Here is a 24,610-nt window from a genome sequence, read left to right as displayed (position 1 = left end):
GCTTTTTTCTTTTATTTTGGTTATAGAAACATTCAGCTTAATATTGATTTCACTTTTCTAGCTACATATATAAAGTGTCAATCTTTTCAATAACTGAATCTGATGAGCACATTACCAATCATCTTCAACTGGGGTTACTTGAAATGTTAAATGCATCTTGATCCAATGGATCTAAATGAGTTAAATGATTATCTTTCAAGAAATCAATGTACATGTATAGTAGAAGTTTTTTTTTTTAATTCACACAAATGAACCACAATAACCACTGTGACTTCTAATAACAAATAATTATACAATATTCTGTAATTGTAAATGTTTGACAGAGTAATAGTGATGTTTATCTGATTTTTCTTTTTTGCAGTTTTTTTGTCTTCAAAAAACATAACAAAATCTGACCAGTTGCTTTTGGGTTATGGCCCCTAAAATGTTGAATTACAGTATTTATGTTTTCTAAAAAAAATATAGGATTTTGCAGTGATGAATCAGAACTTTGTTAGAATTATACTTATTCAATATTATGATGTACATGTACACTGTATGCAAAGTTCTTTATCTACATGTAATGAGAAAGATGATGAGATCATAATTTACTATGCCACTACAAAAAGTGTCAATTTTCCAAAACTCCATTTGCCCATTACTGATTAGAACCTGTTGTAACACAATTAGAAGACAAATTGCTTCCCTTTGTCAATACATGTACTAGTAATTTTTAGACTGGTTCTATTTTTGGTAAAAACAGAGCATGAGCCGTTAATCTTGCAATTGACATATTGGGATTTTAACCAATTGTTAGTGAAAAATAACTACCATGACTACTGAAAGGTTTTTAGCATAACACAAAATTAATAATAAATGTATTTAAAATATTTGAAAACCTTCAAAGATTGCACATGCACATCAATAAAAATGTATTTTCCTCCTAAGGGAGACAACTGAAAAACGGATCTCTAATTACAGGGTCATTAAAAGAAATTGGCAAATAAACTGACATTGGTCTAAAGAGAAAATTATTAATTTTAGTTATGGATTTATCACCATGAGCATGACATTTTATTATACAATTTGTATGAGCTTTTTAAATGTTTGACAATTCTTTGTTTCCCGAAATTAATTTAACATTTTGTTAACAGTTAGTGTAAAAAATAAAAAAAAAACAACCTGCAGAACCTTTGTATAACAAAAAATTGGAAATTTCAAACATTTTTTAAATCCTACATTTCGTCATCAGCGTCTTCACAAATATTTAGTCTGTGGTTAAAGTTTTTGAAATTTTAATACCTTGATTAAACTATCCTGGATTTCTACATAGATAGAAGCTTGTTTATGATCATAAGAAAGTATCCAGAAGTAAATTTTGTAAAAATAAAATTCCTGTTTGTTCTGAATTTCTTTACAAATGGACTTTTTTCTGGATAGAAGCTTGTTTGTGATCGAAAGATAGTATCCAGAAGAAAATTTGGTTAAATTTTTTTTCATTTTTTGGGTATTTTACATATAAATGGACTTAGTTTTTCTGCCAGGCAACAATACATTCACTCTGTGGTTAAAGTTTTTTAAATTTTAATAACTTTCTTAAAATATCCTGGATTTGTACCAAACTTAGACAGAAGCTTGTTTATTATCAAAAGCTAGTATCTAGAAGGAATTTTGTCAAAATTTTGTACCTGCTTATCTGTATTTTACTTATAAATGGACTTCCAGTCAACATTACATACATTTACAGTCTGCAGTTATTTTTTAAAAAATTTATTAGATTTGTAAAAGAGGGACGAAAGATACCAAAGGGACAGTCAAACTCATAAATCTAAAACAAACTGACAACGCCATGGCTAAAAATGAAAAGACAAACAACAGCACACACGACACAACATAGAAAACTAAAGAATAAACAACACGAACCCCACCAAAAAACTAGGGGTGATCTCAGGTGCTCCGGAAGGGTAAGCAGATCCTGCTCCACATGCGGCACCCGTCGTGTTGCTTATGTGATAACAAATCCGGTAAACAGTCTAATTTGGTAGGTCACATTCAGGAAAGGGAAGGGGATTGTAGTTACGACGTAAGGAACATTTCCGATATCATTTGTGATATGGTTATTCCATAACGGTCAACCAACTCGTGATGGCGTCTGTAAAATTTACGAAGGGATGATTTCAACTTCACCATTTGGAACTCTTGGTTAAATAGCTTCCTTGTGAACAGCAACCCTCTATCAAGAAAATCATGATAGGAAATGCAAGCACAGGAATATCGTATCAATTGGGAGATATATACCCCGTATGCAGGTGCTGCTGGAATGTTGCTACTTAGAAATGGAAAGTTCACAATTGGAAAGCTGAAATCATCTCTTTTGTCGTAAAGTTTTGTTTTCAACCGACCCTTATTGTCAATTTCTAGATGTAAGTCAAGATATGAGGCCGACTTAACTGTATCTGTAGTATCCTTTATCTCTAGCATGATTGTAAACTATCCTTGATTTTTACCAAACTTGGACAGAAGCTTCTTACAATCAAAAGGTAGTATGGAGAGGAATATTTCTATTAATTTTTTTCCTCAATTTTGTTGAGCCTGCAATTGACATCAAAGGAAGACGAGACACTGGGTTCTGCGGAAACCCTTACAAGATTTTAATTAAAGTTATTTTTCAAATTAATGGGGTCAGGTGTTACCCAAAAGCCTAAAAACGAGAGGGTTGAGATTCCCAACTGGGATTTTATACAAAGGTGTTTGGGAATGGTCCTTTTAATGACAAGGATATCCATGTCAGAAGCTCACTATCAGCTCAACTTGCAAGCATGCTTGATATTCATGCTGATAAAATCTGTATCAAAAATTACATTATTTTGTCTTTAAAATCAACATATTTATTAAATTTTCAAAATCTATTTCAAATATGAAAAAGACTAATATTGTTGATTAATATAATTACATGTACATTTCATCCCGCACCTCTAAACTCATAAATTTAAAATAGATATTTTGGGCCACACCAATTTAATTTCTTGTTCTACGGATTTTTGGACTCCAAAATTTGGGGCGAGCGAGCAATTTGAAAATTTTAATAAAAAATATTTAATTTGCAAATTTTTGAGGCGAAGCTTGAAAAGTAAAGGCGAGCGATTATAATTTTTTTTTGTAAACATAAAATAATAGGTTTTGACAATATTAAAACTTGATTTATCACTTGTACTTTGACATTTCTTTAATTTCTGAAGTATTTTTCCCTGTTCACCAAGAAATAATTAAATCTTGTCTATGTATGTGTGACTGACAATGAGACAATTCTCCATCCAAATCATAATCAGTTTGGGGGCAACCCCTTAATGTTATAAATATCCCTTTTACATGTTTTATGAGGGATCAATATAAGTTATAATATATTTGTTTGTACAAAAGGGCTCATATTTTCTCATAAAACTATATATCTATCTGGTATTAAATGGTCAAAACATGTCCAAGAATTTAGTAATATTCCTGGACTTTAACCATGTTATCACATTTACTTTAACAGTTTAATATTATTCAAAATAAGTGGACCCCTCTTTAAAAAAAAATTTGTTTAAAATATGATGTAACTCTCCTCTTTTTGAGTACAAAATTCTAAGTGTTCAAAGGTTTTGTATAGAAGAACTATACAAATCCTTGGTATTTCTATTTTCTTTTCTACATCAGTAAAATGACTCCTTGTCTGAGGGAGGGTTGTTCTCAACCTGATAATAACAAACACAGGTCAAAGTACGGCTTTTTACACAGGGCTTTGATACAGACCAAACAGCAAGCTATAAAGGAATCTGGGTCCGTTCGCGCCCATTCACGTTCGCACCCACTCATGTTCGCCCCCTTTCACTTTCGCACCCTTCATGTTCGCACCCAAAGTCCGTTCGCACCCTACATGTTCGCGCCCAATTTTTATTGGTTTTGTGTTTAATAACTATATCTTAGTAATCAAGTGTTGGCAAGTGTATTCTTATATTTGTAGTCATTGTCTCAAAATAAAGTGAGACAACATTTCTTTTGTGTTGAATAAATCTTAATCATTGTTTTGGATAGTGTATTGTTAAAAAAAATAATAATCCTTTCTAAATAAAGTGGGATTCTGTCAACGTTTTATTTTGTGTTGAATAACTCTTAATCATGTTTTGGTTAGTGTATTGCTATAACCTTGTTTCACTGACTTGTTTCAAAATAAAGTGAGATTCTGACTACATTTTTTTTTTGTGTTGAATAAATTTTATCATGTTTTGGTTATAATAGTGTATTGCTATATTTTATTGTTTCAGATCAAAGGAACCAACGAAAACAATTATCTTTTTAAATCTTGAATGTTTTACTCACACCAAAACAATTTAAAACAACAATCATGATTTTCCAATTATTCAACTGTAATTTGAATTAAAATTGGGCGCGAACGTGTAGAGTGCGAACAGACCTTGGGTGCGAACATGCGAGGTGCGAACGTGTAGGGTGCGAAAGTGTATTGGGCGCGAACGAACCTGATACCGCTATAAAGGACCCCAAAATTATTAGCGTACACAATTCGAACAGGAAAACCCACGATCTAATTTATATATCCAAACGGGAAAATACCAATGAACAACATTAACAAACGATAACTGCTGAACGACATGCTCCTGAATCAATCAGGACAGGTGCATAAACATGCAGCGGCTACGGATAGTTTTGTTTCGCCAGCATACAATATAATTGCAGTTGAAGGCAAATCCTTCAGAAGTTCTTTGTACTTTATTCTAACAACGATCATTTCTTGATAGGGAATATAAGTAAGGGGGAAAGAAACCAATTTTTTGTTCTTCACGGAAATACCCGCTGTTATAACTTTTTATCGGAGCACTCCAGGTTTCATGCTGAAACAAATATTCTCACAGATATTTACACAGTGTGGTGGGGTGCTTTTATGTTTAAAATCGTTATATACAGGTTAGACTGTGATAAATTTAACAAATGTTGATATCTTTTTATAATATTTACAAAAAAACGGTGCGGGAAATGGACATGATTACAATTCCGGATGCGGGAAGCGGGAATATAAAAAAAATAAAAAAATTCTGTTTTGAAAAAAATAGGTGCGGGCGGGTCCGTCGAACAAGGGATCAAATTGGTGTGGCCTTGCAGGATTTTCAAATTTTCATTCCCTTTTACATCATGTTCATGTGTTTTATGAAGAAAAGACCATGATGGAATTTAGAAAATACAATGTATTGTATGTACTTTTTTTCTCATCTGAATCAAGCTGTCAGCTAAGAAAAAAATTTGAAAAACCACCTGCCACATCAAACACTTTTAATGTCTTTTAAATTCTATATTACATATAAAATTGCAGATGTGGTTTGGTTGCATTGAGATATCTATCTATCAAAGGTAGGAGTAATGTCAATCAATCTTTTTAATGAAAATAAAAAAAAAATTATGTATGGACTTAACATGCTTAACATGCTTAAATTAAAATTTGATTTGTGTTTATGCAAAAATTTCATGTTTTTCTAAATGAAAATCCCCCTTCTTGACATGAGAGCAAATATATGTCTTTTGAAAGTTATGCATGTTTTATCATTGTTTTTATAAAGTGTCTTAACTCAAAATTATAAATGAAAATTTAAAAAATGTTATACAATTGATGTGAAATTTGTTTGAAATTTACTTTGGTAATGATACTATTGATTGTGCTTGATGAATATGTCCAGCATTAAATATTTTTATGCATATTCAGCCAGGATGACGAGAACAAATTAACTATTAATACAATAGGTAGGTGACTTAAGTTTCCGCAATGCAGTACATGTATGTTGACTGTGATTGAGTGGCAGGAAAATTAGATTACCACTCGAAAATTAGTACAAGTATGTTGGAGAGTGGAAGAGAAATTTTGGCTTATAACATCACCTACAGACCCCTCTATCGTTGTTGCAATTTAATTTATCAAGGGTTATTCCATGGGATGGGAAAATTCAAAAGTATTATACATGTATTTCTATACCCTATTCAACCCTGTAATGACAAACTAGGATTTTTATTTCTTCATAAAAAAAAAATTCATAACCTTCTTTGTAAAACTAAAGTAAACTGATATTTCTTTTCATTATTCACATTTTTAAAGAAAGAAAATGAGGAGATTTTTCATGTTTTCCACTATGCCTTGAACCAGGCTTCCCAAAAAGCAATATTTTTACATGTAAAATGAAAGTACCCATCTACCCGTATATTTACAATTCCGAACATACATTTCCCATGATTGATTGATGATGTTATTGATTTTTTTATTTTTGCTGCACATCATTTGTCAAAGAAAAGAAAAACTTCAGTCCTTTTAAGGATTAATATTGTAACATGTAATTTCTTTAACACTTTAAAGGCTGCTTTAATTAAAAACATAAAATTGGCTATTTGCGTGATGGGTTCCGTATTGTAACAAACATATGACATTAAATATATATTGATCAAAAAGTGAAAACTTGCCACAACAAGAAAATTTAAACCTATAACAATTAATACGGAGCCATCATCGGCTGGTGTAAACATTTTTACGACGACTTTTATTTTAAAATGTTTAGAAGGACATTTAAAATTTTATTGCTTGTATTTGTGAAGTCGGTAGTAATCATTTGAGAAGACTTTCAAATTCATTTAGCTAATAAAATGTTATATGAGTCAGGAGCTGTGAAATTGATGTATATTTGAGTCCATTGATATTGATAATCCCTTACATCTTCTCTTTGAAACTTACGGCAATATGCTACATTTGTGATCGCTTACTATAGTTGGCATTTGCTATACACTGTATATATTTAATCCGAAATGTAAGTATAATTTAATTAATGTAAATTGTCAGTCATGTCCGAATTTCATTTCTTGGCAGAAAACATGATATAGAAACAAATTTTAATTTAGAAAATGTTTTTTACTCAGACATGTTCATGAGGGAAATGTTTAGGACTTAAAAGATTCTTATCCAATTTTTTTTTTGGATAAAATAGTAGACAGGAAAATTAGGGTTCTACAGAACCAGTAAGTTTTAAACATTTTTTTTAATGCCTCTTTGTATGGTATAAAATGATAATTATTAAATACACAAAAGTTGTTTCAGCTTTGTTGCCTTCGTGACTTAATATTTTGATAATATCTTTAAAGAGTTAACTGATTGTTTTCTTAAAAATTTGTTACTTAGTTTTTAGTTAATCTGAGACATTTAAATAGTAAATTTTCCGTGTGTTTGTAAATATTATGTTTACTATAGATATTTAATCGTCTTAAGTTGTCTGGATTTCGTTAACCATGTTCAGTAACATGTCCCATGCATACCTGCATTTATTTGTTGTTATATTGAATTAAACTGGGGCAGTTAAACCCATTGTGTCAACTTTCATGCAAGTAATTTCAAGTACGGATAAGTTATTTTTTGCATCTGGATTTGTATAATAAATTGTCAAAGCTATTGTATACATGTTATGATGTAAGTGAAGTTATGTTATCTTTTTGTTCTCAAAGAAGAAAATTTAAGATAGGATTTTTGTTTGTCAATTACGTAAGTATCTACGTATATATGTAAGAAGGGGAACCGTGATATATATGGATTAAAATGTAGTAAAAAAGTATGTACGTACTATAATTGAAATGATATAATCTTTTTGGACTCTTTAATAACAGAATTCAATTTTAAGATTTTTGTTTGCCTTTTTTCGTAAGTATTTTATTTATAAATTGAAAACAATAAACATTAATATTCTTAGCTGTCATCTAAAAATAAAGAATATGGATTCATTAAGTAAAAAAGAACAAAATGGTGAAAAAAAAGAATGAAATGTCTAATGTACAAGTAAATCAATTTTTTATTGCCTTAAATATTTATAATCAATGGCAAAATGTTTCAAAGCTTTACACGTGTCTGTAGTGAACTAATGGATGTGTTTACAGTTCATATACCATACACCAAAAAAATAATGGCAGCAGGTGTTTTGTAAATGTTATACATCTAAAAAAGGTATTACAAAAGTGATGCAAAATTCATCAATGTTATATATCCATTCTTATTGTTGGATAATAATTTTCATAGATTTTGTCGTTATAGGTGAACCACAAATTTATATGCTCAAATAAGTACAAATTTCTATACATTTTTTTGCTGATTGTAAAAACTGTAAATTCAAACATCCAATAAATTAAATTTTTGGCTCATTCCTTGAAAATTGGTCATGGTACCCTTGTAAATAAGTTTCAATTCATGAAAATTGGTACCCTTGAACATGATTGAATCTACAGTATGAATAGGTTTTTAACTTTTGCTTGTTATTTTCTTAAAGTTAAATTAGAAAATGGGAAATAACTGGTATAATATAACAGTATTGAATTCCAAAGGAGGGGTTTGTTTTAATGCAGAATTATTTACTTTTGTTTTGCCTTGTACCACGTCACAAATTAAATTTTCTTGAAATTAGCATGTTAAATTAACCTTTCTTTTTGAAAAATAAGTAGATTTCGATGCACTCTTAACAATTGCTCTGGTTTGGGGATTCTAATACATGAATGATATGTATTTGTAGTGTGTCTAAAAAATACACTGTTTACAAATTAAAATGTTGAGTTCATAAACTTTTTTAATTCTCTTTTTAGTCAATTAACGAGTTTAAAAATTTGACATGCAAGACAGGGCTTATAAATTTGATCATTTAGAGCATACATGTACATATTTTTGGGTGTATTACATCTAGGATTATAGCAACATTGTGTCTTGGTTCAAGTTGTCATGTCTGTATTCAATTACAATGTGTCAAAAGACATGTAGCTCACAATGGTTTAGTATGGTTTTTGAACTTGTCCATTAAAAGTTTGAAGGCCACAAAGTGAATATAGATGCGTTTTTTCATTGTTAGTTCATTTTCTTATTGATTTTCATCTCTTTATTCTATATTCTATTATCTATTTTATTTGAAAAATACTTTTATATTAAAAAGTGCATTTCAGCGACCATTGTTCTATACAAAATAGATATACATAATTAAATGATTTCAGCACCACAGTCTGATTTCTGATTAGTTTTTGCTCAAGTTAATTGAAAGATTCCTGCATATCGTAGATGAACATAATAGTATGGAGATTTTTCATTAAAGAAATAAGACAAATCAACATGTATATGTCAATGTATTTCCCCTGACCTTTTTTTCTTTCTTTACAATCAAATAAACTGTTGTACATAATGTATATTGACTGCTTCTTGACTGCAAATGTATTTTGACAAAAGAAAAACTATTCCTTTTATTAAAAACATTTATCTTAACCAATATCTGAATTATAAATTGCTTTTATCTTTTCTCATTCATATATGAATACAAAATGTAAATTTCATGGTCATTTGAAGAGCAGTTGGTAAACATTCATTTTACGTTTAAATATTTAATTACTCAATTTATTTACCATATTGTTAAAAAAGGGAGACAGTTTGTTCATGTATTGTCAGAGAAACAGGACCTGGATTTGTTTGAATTTCATATAAGTGAACAATTTATAAGTTACAGGTTATCTGAGGATATTCCTTTGAGGCTAACAGATATTCAGTTACAAAGGGCTTTTGCTTGGTTGCAAGTAGGAGGCTTGAGAAATTTACGACCTAAGGTGGAAACCTTTAGGATTAATAACTGTATATATAAGAAATTTAGGTATATTTGAAAATCATTTCCTACTTTAAGTTATAAAATACAGTAAGCAGGTTTTTTCAGTTAAAACTTGTCAGGAAGAATTGGAATGAGTGGAACTAGACACGCTAAGGGCATTTTGTACAAAAACTACATGTAGTCATATTGAAACAGAGAAAATGCTGATATATGGATTAAAATCATGAAATTAAGGAGTGCAATCACAAAAAATGAATCATTTCCTGGTTTACTCTTCATCATTTGAAGGAGACTTCAACTGACAGCTGTTCTTTAAAACTGGAGCTAAATTGTTTTGATTTTTAATGTTTTTCTAAAAAGAGGTAACGTTTAGATATATTGATATATATATTGACTAATGTCAATGCTAATTATATGATATGTTTTAATTTTTTTTTTCAGATGAAATTAAAATGATTTAACGTAAAGTCAAGAAACAGAGAGGGATGGTAAAAGTAAAAAAGTAAAATGAAAGATGTCAAATTACCCATAATGCAGTAGGTAAAGTTTCTGTAAAACCAATATGGTGATGGAGGGCTACATCTTTGATGAAGATGAGGACGAGGAACCAGAACAAAACCAGAAATTTCATATTAGGAAACCAGTCAAACCTTATATTTGCTCAACACCTGGAGATTTTAGTGAAGAAAGAGATTTTTTACTGGAAAATGTTTTTCCAAAACTACGTGAGATTTGTAAATTACGAGGAGGATATTTCTCACCTGTTGATATTCGATGGGAAAACGACGATGAACAAGTCGTGAATGGTCATTTGTTAAAGTTACTACTAGATTATATTTGTAATTGTTGTCCTTATTTTATATGCCTTCTTGGCGAGACTTATGGACCCTACAGATCTCTAGATGCTCCAAAACTGCCGAAACGATTTAAAATCAATGAAGATGCCGATTGGTTGGATAAAAACTACCTTATCGCTGCATCAGCAGGTTATGATTGGGTTTTACAAGAAGGTCATCAGAATACCAGTTTGACCGAATTGGAAATAATTCAGGCTGCTTTCCTTAACAATACAAAACACTGCCATTTTTATTATCGTCAACCTGAACATTTGAATCATAAGTACGGACATTTACCATCAGAAGAGAAAGAAAAGCTAAGTCAAATTCATTTACCAGATAGCGAATATGCTGATCTAAACATTAGGGATTTAAAACAGAGAATTGTTAACAAGGGTATTCCTGTTCGATTTTTTAAAACTTTGGAGGAGCTTGGAAATTATGTGATGAAAGACTGGAGTGGAATTATAGAAAATGTGTTCCCCTTTTTGGAGTATCCAATAGAGATTTTAGGTAAGAAACTCATTCGAAAGTTCACAAAATGTTCAACTGCTTTATTTGTAAAATATCAGTATAAAATATGCATGTATACTCTCTTTGTACATTTGTATTTTAGTATACTTTATACATTTTATCATGATAATTCAAGAACTTATCAATTTATGAAAGTTACTACATAAATTTATTTAGTTAGACATACTAGTAATTGAATTTTTTTTAAAGTCTGATGGGCGCCAATTTCGTCACAGTATATATAGTGCAATCTATTTTAAAAAAAATCTCTCTTTCACTAAAATATACATGTTACTATGTATATAAAAATAAAGAGATGTGGTATGATTGCCAATGCGACAACTTATAAATTCTTCCAAATTTCAAATGAAGTGGATGTAAATAATTATAAGCAACCTTAGCTTATGTCTTTCAACAATGAGAAAACATAACGTATATAGATGGCCATAAAAGGCCCAAATATTGTTACTGATTTTTTCATTTCAATTTATAATTTATTTACAATGATTTAGAGGTACAAAAAAATGTACAATGTACACATGGTGCATGTACTTTATAATGAAACCATTTAACATGTTTAATTCTTTTAATTTAATTATCTCTAAACAGAAAAGTACATTTTACTATTTATTATTTAAGACATTTTAAAAGTTCCTATAGTGTATTAAATTCAAAAATCAATATCATATCATTCATTTCATTTTACACAATGTAATTAGAAACTTTAATTTCATGTTATCTTAAATCTTAAGTCTTTCATGCATGGTTGTATTTAAAAAAAAATCCAAATTTTATATAATAATAGTAAGCATGTCATGAAAAAACTGGGATGAATTATAAATATACTATAATTATCATGATTATATAATTATATCATATATAGCACTTTACTTCTCTGTACTTGTCCTTCATGAGTTTTATTACAATTGTGTAATATCTCAGAACCTGTATTTCATGTATTTAGGTATGATAATTGGTCTGGAATTCATCATTTATGAGCCTTAACATATGTATTATGTATTTTTAGATTGATTTAAAAATCTTGTACACAAACACATCCTGCTTGACAATTTTTTGATTTTTTATTTGCATTGATCAGTATCACATTTTTTATCAAGTTTATTTGGGGCAGTACATACATGCATGTTTTTTTTAAATTTCAAAATAAAAGTTGGAATAATTAGCTCTACTGGACACTTTTGACTACAATTGAAAATATGATAAATTGAATGAATATGATACATGTATATTAATGATTGAACAATTGTTTCTCAATGTTCACCATAACACTACGAGTGGTGAATTGGTATACATGGGATCTGCTGTTTGATCATGCTGATATTTTTTATTGATATGTCAATAATGTGTTATCATTTTCATCATGTTCATGTTTTATATAAGGGCAAACAAAAATGTAAAATTTTACATTTTGTATTACAGATCAAGAAGAATACAGAGATTGGGCAGCAAATGAAACATTTGCTGAAGTTCGACGTCAAGTGTTCATTACCTCCCCTGCTACCAAGACTGCCATGGAAAAAATGACTGAATTTGCTCTTACTGCCCTTGATGAACCCTCATTTGAACCTGAAGCGGAGTTGTCAAAACTTAGAACTCATACACTCACAAAAATGTTGAAGAAAAAGTATGACTATTTCTGCACATCACTCTAGTCTTTATTTGTAATAAGGGGATAATATTTTTTTTTAAAAACTTCAGAAACTGGAGAATAAATGGCAGCTTTTAGTGTTGCCTTTCATTTTGTTAAAATACATTCCATAAGGACTTGACTACAGGTCAGATATGTACAGGTAGCCTATTAATTGTCTATACACATTTAAAAAAAATGGGTGTTGGATAGTAGGGGCATACATATGTTTTTTTTTTAAATGCACCTTGAAAATTAATGGGCTATGTTTCTGAGGTCTTATGGTACATTCTATAGAGTTGTCATTTGTTTGTGTTGATATCTTTAATTTCAAATTTTGTATCAGATTATTCTTTTTTTAATGCAAAAAATCAATACCACAATGCATGAGGAAAAGTTTTAATTTAAATTGTCAAATATGTCATTGTATGTGATCATGCAGTTCAGCATGCTCATGTAAGTTCAATTTCTGTGTACCTTTTAGATTATAAGGCTAAAATGGAATTTGAAAAGAAAATTAATAAGTCTTATACATTTATTGAATTACATATATGCAAGATGAACATTGCACTTAATTTAAACTACATTTTGAATAGGGAGTTCATAAATATTTTCATATATCACTACCCCCTCAATGGTCATGTAGGTTGTTGGTTTCCTCTCGGCTGGGTAAAACCAAAGACTTCAAAATTGGCACAATTTGCTGTCATATTCATTTGAAATCAACTTTTCCATCTCAACAATATGTAATATTTGCTATTGGATGTTAATCACAATCCATCTGTCCATGATCATAGATGACTGATAACTCATACATGAAGTTACCCTATAACTGACACCAAAACTTGTTCTTTCTACATTTTAATGATGTAATCATTAAGGGAGAAAATTACATTGTAAAATAAAATTGTCAGATGGTGTACATGTATATTAATGATATTTAAACCTTCGCTTGTATTTTCAGAAAATCTGTTGAAATAAAGTACAAGTCAATTTTGTCTGTTTATGGAGACAGAGGTTGTGGGAAAAGCACTCTTATCGCCAACTGGATTAAAAAGTTCAAATCTGAAAACCCAGAGATAAAAGTCATTCATCAATATACTGGGTCATGTTCCAAAAATACAGACATTGCATACTTTTTAAGACAGTGCATTCAGGAATTACGCTATGAATTTCTAAGACAAGGTATTTATGGTTCAGATATTTTATAGCATTTTTTAACTTATTTGTCCTCTGTATGGCGTTTGAGTGGACATAGAAATACAGAGCGTCCTGTGCATCTATCCGTCCATACTTGTTAGCAATCTCAAGTGTACAATGCTTGCCAAATTTTTATAAAACTTATATCATAAACAAACAAAGCCACACAATACCATAACTAAAAGAAAACAACACCAGACAATGCCATAACTATAAGAAAACAACACAAGACAATGCCATAACCAAAAGAAAACAACACCAGACAATGCCATAACTAAAAGAAAACAACACCAGACAATGCCATAACTAAAAGAAAACAACACCAGACAATGCCATAACCAAAAGAAAACAACACCAGACAATGCCATAACCAAAAGAAAACAACACCAGACAATGCCATAACCAAAAGAAAACAACACCAGACAATGCCATAACTAAAAGAAAACAACATCAGACAATGCCATAACCAAAAGAAAACAACACCAGACAATGCCATAACCAAAAGAAAACAACACCAGACAATGCCATAACCAAAAGAAAACAACACCAGACAATGCCATAACCAAAAGAAAACAACACCAGACAATGCCATAACCAAAAGAAAACAACACCAGACAATGCCATAACTAAAAGAAAACAACACCAGACAATGCCATAACCAAAAGAAAACAACACCAGACAATGCCATAACTATAAGAAAACAACACCAGACAATGCCATAACCAAAAGAAAACAACACCAGACAATGCCATAACCAAAAGAAAACAACACCAGGCAATGCCATAACCAAAAGAAAACAACACCAGATAATGCCATAACCAAAAGAAAACAACACCAGACAATGCCATAACCAAAAGAAAACAACACCAGATAATGCCATAACCAGAAGAAAACAACACCAGATATAACCATGACTAACAGACAACAACACCAGGCAATACCAAAACCAAAAGAAAACAATACCAGAAAATAAACAACACCTGATTTCACCATAATCAACAGGCAACACAAAACTTATTGTCTGTTGAAAAAAATGTAAATGAAAAAAAATAGGAAAAGACAAATAAGGCCTACAAAACCCTACACTAAGTAAACTGAATATAAATGTTCCAATAAAATTTTCTGAGCCAATACTTATTGTATAGAAAAACATTCTACTAAGTCAACCAACTCCTTTCCCCTAAAACTTTTAAAATTATATTCCATTATGTTTTACTTTATAGTTTATGAATTTAACCAAATTTGACCAGCATATTAATCTCAATCCTGAAGAATTATATTTTAAAGTCAACAAATAGATTAATTTAAAGTTCACCTGAATATATTTAACTGTAGATTAATCTTCATAAATCTGAAATAGGAAAAGTTTTAATAAAGTGTGTTAGTCCAAAATCTTGGGATAATGCCAAGACAAAGGAACGAAGATTATAAAAGTAACATAGTAAAAGTTCCCACCTGTAATCAATTTCATCTTATAATCTCCAATTTGTAAATTATTTTTCTTCTATAAATTTAAGATATATATTTTATATGAAAATTTAGTGATTTGGTTTAATTGCCAATAAAACAATTATCCTTCAAAGTTCAAATGATAGCTGAATTTTTGTCATTGTTGAAGGGCTTATGGTTGCCGATAATTGCTTTCATCACACAGACAAGAAACTATGAAACAGTTGAAATGAGAAAAACAAACACCTTAATTTATAACAAAGCATTTGCATTTTTATGCCCCACCTACGAAACAAACACCCTAATTTATAACAAAGCATTTGCATTTTTATGCCCCACCTACGAAACAAACACCCTAATTTATAACAAAGCATTTGCATTTTTATGCCCCACCTACGATAGTAGAGCGGCATTATGTTTTCTGGTCTGTGCGTCCGTTCGTCTGTCTGTCTGTCTGTTCGTCCTTCTGTCCCGCTTCAGGTTAAAGTTTTTGGTCAAGGTAGTTTTTGATGAAGTTGAAGTCCAATCAACTTGAAACTTAGTACACATGTTCCTTATGATATGATCTTTCTAATTTTAATGCCAAATTAAACTTTTGACCCCAATTACATGGTCCACTGAACATAGAAAATGACAGTGCATGTTTCAGGTTAAAGTTTTTGGTCAAGGTAGTTTTTGATGACGTTGACGTCCAATCAACTTGAAACTTAGTATACATGTTCTCTATGATATTATCTTTCTAATTTTAATGCCTAATTATATTTTTATGCCCCACCTACGATAGTAGAGGGGCATTATGTTTTCTGGTCTGTGCGTCCGTTCGTCCGTCTGTTCGTTCGTTCGTTCGTTCGTCTGTTCGTTCGTCCGTCTGTCCCGCTTCAGGTTAAAGTTTTTGGTCAAGGTAGTTTTTGATGAAGTTGAAGTCCAATCAACTTGAAACTTAGTACACATGTTCCTTATGATATGATCTTTCTAATTTAAATGCCAAATTAGAGTTTTGACCCCAATTTTACGGTTCACTGATAGAAAATGATAGTGCAAATTTCAGGTTAAAGTTTTTGGCTTCAGGTTAAAGTTTTTGGTCAAGGTAGTTTTTGATGAAGTTGAAGTCCAATCAACTTGAAACTTAGTATACATGTGCCCTATGATATGATCTTTCTAATTTAAATGCCAAATTAGAGTTTTGACCCCAATTTTACGGTTCACTGAACATAGAAAATGATAGTGCAAATTTCAGGTTAAAGTTTTTGGCTTCAGGTTAAAGTTTTTGGTCAAGGTAGTTTTTGATGAAGTTGAAGTCCAATCAACTTGAAACTTAGTATACATGTGCCCTATGATATGATCTTTCTAATTTAAATGCCAAATTAGAGTTTTGACCCCAATTTTACGGTTCACTGAACATAGAAAATGATAGTGCAAATTTCAGGTTAAAGTTTTTGGCTTCAGGTTAAAGTTTTTGGTCAAGGTAGTTTTTGATGAAGTTGAAGTCCAATCAACTTGAAACTTAGTATACATGTGCCCTATGATATGATCTTTCTAATTTAAATGCCAAATTAGAGTTTTGACCCCAATTTTACGGTTCACTGAACATAGAAAATGATAGTGCAAATTTCAGGTTAAAGTTTTTGGTCAAGGTAGTTTTTGATGAAGTTGAAGTCCAATCAACTTGAAACTTAGTATACATGTGCCCTATGATATGATCTTTCTAATTTAAATGCCAAATTAGAGTTTTGACCCCATTTTTACGGTTCACTGAACATAGAAAATGATAGTGCAAATTTCAGGTTAAAGTTTTTGGCTTCAGGTTAAAGTTTTTGGTCAAGGTAGTTTTTGATGAAGTTGAAGTCCAATCAACTTGAAACTTAGTATACATGTGCCCTATGATATGATCTTTCTAATTTAAATGCCAAATTAGAGTTTTGACCCCAATTTTACGGTTCACTGAACATAGAAAATGATAGTGCAAATTTCAGGTTAAAGTTTTTGGTCAAGGTAGTTTTTGATAAAGTAGAAGTCCAATCAACTTGAAACTTAGTATACATGTTCCCTTTGATAAGATCATTCTAATTTTAATGCCAAATTAGAGAATTTATTCCAATTTCACAGTCCTTTAAACATAGAAAATGATAGTGTGAGTGGGGCATCCGTGTACTGTGGACACATTCTTGTTTATCCAATTTCATGGTCCATTGAACATGGAAAATAATAGTGCGAGTGGGGCATCCGTGTACTTTGGACACATTCTTGTTTCCATTTAATTTAGAGAAAGTTGAAAGGCATATTTATGAAACTAATATGAAAAGTATATCTGAATTAATTGGAATAAAATGTTATTCTTAATTCTGAAATCTAAATTTGCCATATAAGAGACTAATTATTTGAATCACATTTTGAAGAATGAAACATGACTTCATTAAAACAGTACAAGAGTATCTTGTCAAATTTATTGTAAATAAGTTTTATCATTGGCCAAAATTAGCTTAATGTTCGCATGATTGTTAAACTGACATCATGAAAGATTAATAAAAATAACCCAATTTTCATGTATATATTCTGCCCACACACAATCAGGTAAACAGTGACCAATTGTGTCTGTTGTCAACAAAGCTAATAAATTTGATTTTTTTCTTTTTTTTTAGACAGGGAATCAACAGTGGTAACAGACAATGGGGGACCTTGGACCTTCCAGGAAGTCTGTGAAGCATTTAATGCTGTGGCATCGTTAGGTCCATCTGTCATAGTTATTGATGGTTTGGATGAAATTGGTGCAACACTTGGGAAGACTATCAGACAGGTAAATACTTGAGTAGGGCTATATTGTTATCACTTTGTTGTCATTTTATTCATCAGTCTGTTCATCCAATTTTTTTTGTCACACTTTTTCAGAAACTACTTGAATGAAAGACTTTTTTTTTGGTCAGCAACTACAAATTAAAGCGATAAGGTGCAATATTCTAGTATTTTGCCAATCTGTCAGATACACCTACTTTTATTTTGCAAAAACTTTCACTTTTTTTATATTTCAACACACATTTCTCAAATACTATTGAATAGAATGACTTCATATTTGGTAAACAGCTGAACTGTGATGAGTTGTAATGTTTGCTTGCTATTTGGATCTGCCAGACACCTACTTCTTATTTCTTCTATATTTTGAATTACTAGAGAGTTATGCTTGGCAGAACAACACATGTGATTTTGTTTCCTGTGAAATAAAGAGATTTATTTCAGATCACCTCATCCACAATCAAGTTTCTAGACTGATTCGATTTGTGTATTCTATATAATACTGAAGAATTTTTTTTGTAGGTTAAAGAACTACAGTGGCTGCCATTTCCATTCCCACCACAGTGTAAGATCATCTGTACAATGAGTAGGTCAGATTTAGTGTATCATGGACTGTCACGGAGACAAGACTGTACATTGTTATCAATGCCTGTATTTAATACCATTCAATTACAAATGCAATTTCTTGAAGAACACATGCAACAACATTTTCACTTGTTAAATAAAAACCACTATCAACAAATTAACGATGTCAAACTCACAAAAAATCCGCTATTTCTGAATATATTAGGAAATGAAATAGAATCTTACAGTGTTCATTCAAATTTAGCCGAATATCTGGACGAGACTTATGACAAAATTTCATCATTAAGGGACTTATGTGTTCGATGTTTTCAACGATGGACAAAAGAATACAGTTGGAATAAAGAAAGTTTGTATGGAGATGCGGAGGATGAAGCTGAATTAGGTAGGGTATTATTACTGTAGTGAGGCCCCTCATGGGAGTGTCCAAGTTATCACATAATCACAAATATTTTGCCAATATAATCACATAATCATTTTCTATTTTTTTAAACAAGATACAAGATAATCAAAAAATCAAAAAAAAATATAGTGTAGTATTACATTATAGAAATAAGGAGACGTCACATGATTGCCAAAAAGACAACTATCCACAAAAGATCAAATGAAGTTAGCAAGCCGATCATAGTTGTAAATGAAAAGATATGTGGGATATATGTTTATGAGACAGCAACCGAAAATATCCAAAATACATCTAGAGTGAAAATATATGCAGTATCAAACAATAGACATGTATACATACAATACACCTAGCATCATATTTTCTTATAGAAATAGAAAAAAGAAAAATAACAAAAATACTGAACTCTGAGGAAAGTACCTAATCAAATTGCAAAATCAAAAGCTCAAACACATCAAACAAATGGATAACAACTGACATATTTATGACTTGGTAAGGCATTTTCTTATTTAGAAAATGTTGGAATAAACCTTGTCTTATAGCTAGCTAAACCGCTCACTTTTCACTTAAAACTAATGAATTAATCCAAATGTCAAATAAGATGTTAAATTTACAACAATTCTCCAAAAATCAAAAAGTACATACACGGTCAATTAACCACTATTTAGTTTTTGTATTTATATGTAGTTATCCTTTAATTCAAACAACTTGAGCATGATTTAACACAAAAACATGCATAACATAGTTAACTGTTTACTTATAAAATAACATTTACACGAAGCTGAGATTTATGTGTCATTAACATTGTAAATGTAACAGCATTAGAATAGAAATAAATTTGAGTTATCTCCCTTTGAATGATATGCGACCATATCAATAATCATGATTTTCTTTTCTTCTTTAAAGAATTAGAGGGTTGGATACCTGATACTCTAAGATTGTTCGCTGTATGTCGAGGTGGATTAACAGTAGAGGAAGTGCTAACAATATTACAGACTCTTGGTTATTGTAACACGAGAGAGGTGAAAAGTTATGATTGGTTGCAGTTCAGAAATTGCATTGGCAACTTCCTTCTTGAGAAATCAAATGGTCTCTTAGATTTTTCACATCAGCATTTAAAAGAAATAGTGGAATATGTTTTATTACGTAAGTATTGAAGAACAAAAAGCTTTTTGGTTATAACAAAAAGATATCAAATTGTGTACAAACATTTTGCCTCTTCTTGTTCAATAGTTAGTTCTGATCTATATTTTGATGGGTTTGCAACTCCCAACTATCATGACTATTTTTCTTTATTTAAAAAATGTCATTTGCCAAAACATCATCAGTCTTGAAATTTAAACCATCATGAAATAATTGCTGTTTCACAGTTTCACAAAATAGCATTTGCATGCTGCATGCTAATATTGCTACCATCAGTTGTGGATTGTGTATTGAGCTTAATTAAAGTTTGATATATTGTTTTTCTTTTTTTTCCTGTTTCAGGTTGTGTTCTTCCTTTTTCCTTTTAAAATCTGAAAAAAAATATTTGAAGGCAAAAATTGAATACTTTTTTTATATATATAAAACATCAATTTTGTTTGTTAATTTTTTTGGGGGTATAATATATTAATTTTTTCCTTATAGTGATTTAATATGAAATACCATTTAGAAATTCTGAGATGATGAAACACACATTGACCTTCTATTATGAATGTTTATTCAAAGATTGAAATTTGTTTGTATTAGAAAATCATTCTTTAAGTTGTATATTATCCAAGAATTCTTCTGTATGAAACGATGTTGACCTGTTTTGATGCAGGTATTAAATTTTCTTCAGGCTAGACTTAAAAAATTGTTTGTTTGCTGTTTTCTGATATTTACTTAACAAAGTGACAAATAGACTTGTGTACTTTGTTATATGCACAAGATGACATGTTAGATACATGTCGAGGATCCAATATGCTCACACATTGCTTTGTTTCTTAGATTTTATCCTTCCTGTTAGTCTCTAGTCCAATATTATGTATATATGCATGCTATTTTAGGAGGTGCTAAAAAGAAAGACAGTAGAAAGAACCAAATGAAGCAGTTTAGTCTCCGTAGGTTTGAGAAATCCCTGCCTTACATCATAACAGTGTTATTAGACCTGGACTAACCATTAACATTAGTGCCTTAATTCAAATCAATGTAGATAATCCTGGTGTCAAACTCAATAAAATGAATGTTAGCTATATAGCTATATATATTTTGGAAAAAAACTCAAACAATGTTATATATATTGCTCATTGCTAGAAAAGAATCTTTCTCTAGGATTTCATTAATAGTAGCAAAATTCGTTTGGAACCAGGGACATATTTTAGTGTGTATAATTGCAATTGATAGTTTAGTATATATATTACATCATTGATAAAAACAAAAAAAAATATTGAAATTTCTTTTTGATTTTCTTAAATGAAAAAAATGACTCATTGATATTGTTTTGAGGCACTCAAATATAATTCTAATAATAAATTGTTCATTGTATTATGCTTTTTGGCCCTTCATAAATAAAATTCCAAATTGTCAATTTTATTTGCAGGTTTGCTTTATATAAAAACTTTATATGTAACACCTTAACAATTTTGCTTATCATCTACATGTATGCTATCTTGATATACCGTTTTAAGCTACATTGAAAAATATATGTAAACTTGGAAAAATCCCCCCTCCCCATTTGGTTTTATGGTTGATGTTGTTCTATATGTATGTTTCCATCTTAAAAATTGTCAAAATCTGTCACTTTTGTTTGTGATATATGTGAAATGTAAACTTTTACAGATTATATTTGCCTATAAAATTTGATTCATAATTGCTCAGTGATCATGACCTTTTTTTATACTTAGTCATGAAATAAACAATGTGTTTTGTTTTTTGTCTTGGATGTGACTGTTGTCAAGGTATTGGTGCCATCCTTAACAATGGTAGCAGGATCAGTACTATGACATGTATTTTTTTACTAGGTCCTTTTAAAAAGTTATTTCGAAACACCATTTATGTTTATTGGTACCATTTAACCTTCCTTTTTATTGTGTTAAACTTTGAAATTTGTTCAGAAATAGAAGTTCAAAATTGCAAGAATAGCTTTTCGTATACACAGTACAATGCTTAATATTTCTTAGATGTTAAAATATATTTTAGTTTTTAAAAATGCTTAAAATCTTAAATTTAACACCATTTGCCTTCTCGTTATTTGTTTCTATAAGCTCTATTTCTTAAAAGTTCAAAATAAACAAAATGTAGGTTAAATAATCACATATTATTAGAAGTATCACTAAAAATATAAACACTGTGTAAAGTAGGTCACTATGACACCATTTCAAACATAAATTTAAAGCTACAGTTGTAAGTCTGTCAAAGTAGAGTCAACACTGATAACAATTCTTGTCAATAAATATTGACATTTGATTAAAATAAAGATGGGGTAAATTTAGAAATTATTTGAATAATTACTATGATAAAATATTTATGTTATGTTATACAACTGAAAACTGGATGCATTTTGAATATGTGAAAAGTATGACAGTGTCATTCAGATATTTTTTTGTATTCAGGAAAAAAATATTACAGCAGTTTCTCAATAAACTGTGTTATATATTTTTTTTTATTAAAACCCTCTGAACGTGGGATAACTTAGTTTGATTCAAAAGTTAACAAACATTTTGTGATAACTTTAATGTTTTGTCATATTTTCTAAGCAAAACAACAACTTATTTTTCTGTTTTCTTAAACTATTTTAAAGATACTTTTACCCAAATTTTACAAACACAATTTTTCTATGCAGATGTGGTATTAATAAATTCACATTAAACTACCAGTAGACATACAATAATCTACATACATGTGACATGTTTTTTCCTTGTCAAGTTCTATTTTTTGGTCTAAATCTTAAAAAAACAACCCATGAGAATTTTTTATTTTTTCCAGTCTGTGCAGACCCTTTTTGTACCAATTTAGGAGCATCCAAATTATTTTTACAAGATTAAGATATGTGAATTAAATTGTATAAATATTTAGATTCAGTTCTTATAAAATAATCAAAACTTTGAAAAAAATGCCCAGTGGATACGGTATGCTTTGATATTTGTAATAAAAGGGTCTGTTAAAATCCTGTTTGTACCAGGTTAACTTTGCTTAAAAAATAATCTTTAAATGATCAAAGACCCTACCCTAGATTGACATGTATATTTAATATATTCCAGATTCATTAAAAGCGGGTGGTGGATCTGCTGCCACGTCAAATGAACCAGAAAACGAATGGAAAGAACAGAAGAAAAAATTCCACAGTCATGTAGCAAAGTTTTTTCTCAAGCAGCCTTTTTGTCAGAGAACCATTGAAGAGTTACCATGGCAACTGTTGAGTGCTGGTGACATAAAAACTCTTGTTAAGGTGTTGACTGATCCTGTGTAAGTTGTTTGTTATTTTTCAAAGAATTTACACCCTTAAGATATACTATTATAAAATTGAGAATGGAAATGGGGAATGTGCCAAAGAGACAACAACCCGACCATAGAAAAAAACAACAGCAGAAGGTCACCAACAGGTCTTCAATGTAGCGAGAAATTCCCGCACCCAGAGGCGTCCTTCAATTATTGAATACTTTACATCAATAGACAGTCCGTCTTAAAGTTTAATATACATGTAAAATCTCTAGACCTATTTTATGTCTATTTTGCTTAAATTGTGTTGTTCGTTTGCTGTCACAATGAAATACTAATCATATTTTGTCATTTGGTTCCTGGTGTTTCTGGTTGTTGTGATATAGATTTTTAATGTCACTGACACATCGTATTTTTTCATTTGGATGATTTTCTATGGAATTTAAAGAATCGAATGACTGAACTTCTTATACATGTAGTTTGTAATGATTTTACATACAATTATTATTTTATATAAATTTTAGGATTTTGGAAGGTTTCCTAGATGAAACCAAGAAAAATCCATCAAACAGACAGGATCTAGCATTCTACTGGAATATTCTGAAAGATGAGGGCATTAGTGTAACAACAACATACCAACAGATGTTAATGAAACTTGGTATACTGGATCCTGTGGTTTATGATAGTGAGGTACAGAACATTTAAGCCTTTGATTACAATTTATAAAACTATGAACTCATAGAAAACAGTGAAAAAGAAAAAGTTTTGAAGCTAATATTTATGATCAACATTGAGGCGATGAATAATAGCATAAGTTTTTCACACCTTTTTGTTCTCATTGTTACCCTAGATCTTGTATCAAAGTTTTTTGTTTCATAAATTGCCTGTCAGTCTGATTTCTACTGGTCAATATATGGTAGTAAACTAGTAATCTGTTGTATCACATATACTTACCTTTTACTGTAGGATTTTGACCGAGAAGAAATGTCCACTAGTATGTCTATGGAAGAGAAATCAGACACACCCACTATACCTATAATAATAACAACACCAGCACCAGAAGGAGAATTATCTATCATTGAAGAAACAGGCAGTATACCAGACACGGAACTTCAAAAGGTTTGTTTGATTCTTTAATTAGGAAAAGGTCAAGCAAATTTATTGTTAATGT

At 30.4% G+C, this 24,610-nt stretch overlaps 1 protein-coding gene across 4 annotated transcripts in view; it reads left to right on the top strand.

Annotated features, from left to right (window-relative positions):
- The window catches only part of LOC139487334 (tetratricopeptide repeat protein 41-like), a 51,288-nt gene that overhangs the window by 1,247 nt on the left and 25,431 nt on the right, over positions 1-24,610 (top strand). Inside the window, exons 1-11 of one of the 4 annotated variants that reach the window (XM_071272157.1) lie at positions 6,550-6,818; positions 10,068-10,975; positions 12,416-12,620; positions 13,588-13,808; positions 17,912-18,066; positions 18,582-19,026; positions 19,948-20,187; positions 21,069-21,122; positions 23,262-23,466; positions 23,964-24,129; positions 24,406-24,558. In XM_071272157.1, the coding sequence (XP_071128258.1) occupies positions 10,189-10,975; positions 12,416-12,620; positions 13,588-13,808; positions 17,912-18,066; positions 18,582-19,026; positions 19,948-20,187; positions 21,069-21,122; positions 23,262-23,466; positions 23,964-24,129; positions 24,406-24,558 (2,631 nt within the window). In that variant the 5' untranslated portion in view covers positions 6,550-6,818; positions 10,068-10,188. Of the gene's footprint in view, positions 1-6,549; positions 6,819-9,451; positions 9,672-10,067; positions 10,976-12,415; positions 12,621-13,587; positions 13,809-17,911; positions 18,067-18,581; positions 19,027-19,947; positions 20,188-21,068; positions 21,123-23,261; positions 23,467-23,963; positions 24,130-24,405; positions 24,559-24,610 lie in introns of those variants that run through there. The other 3 variants (XM_071272159.1, XM_071272160.1, XM_071272158.1) reach the window with 3 other exon arrangements.

Source organism: Mytilus edulis, chromosome 1 (assembly GCF_963676685.1).
Source record: "Mytilus edulis chromosome 1, xbMytEdul2.2, whole genome shotgun sequence".
Taxonomy (NCBI): domain Eukaryota; kingdom Metazoa; phylum Mollusca; class Bivalvia; order Mytilida; family Mytilidae; genus Mytilus; species Mytilus edulis.
Note: the sequence above shows the minus strand (reverse complement) of the source record. Positions and strands in the feature narration are given on the sequence as shown.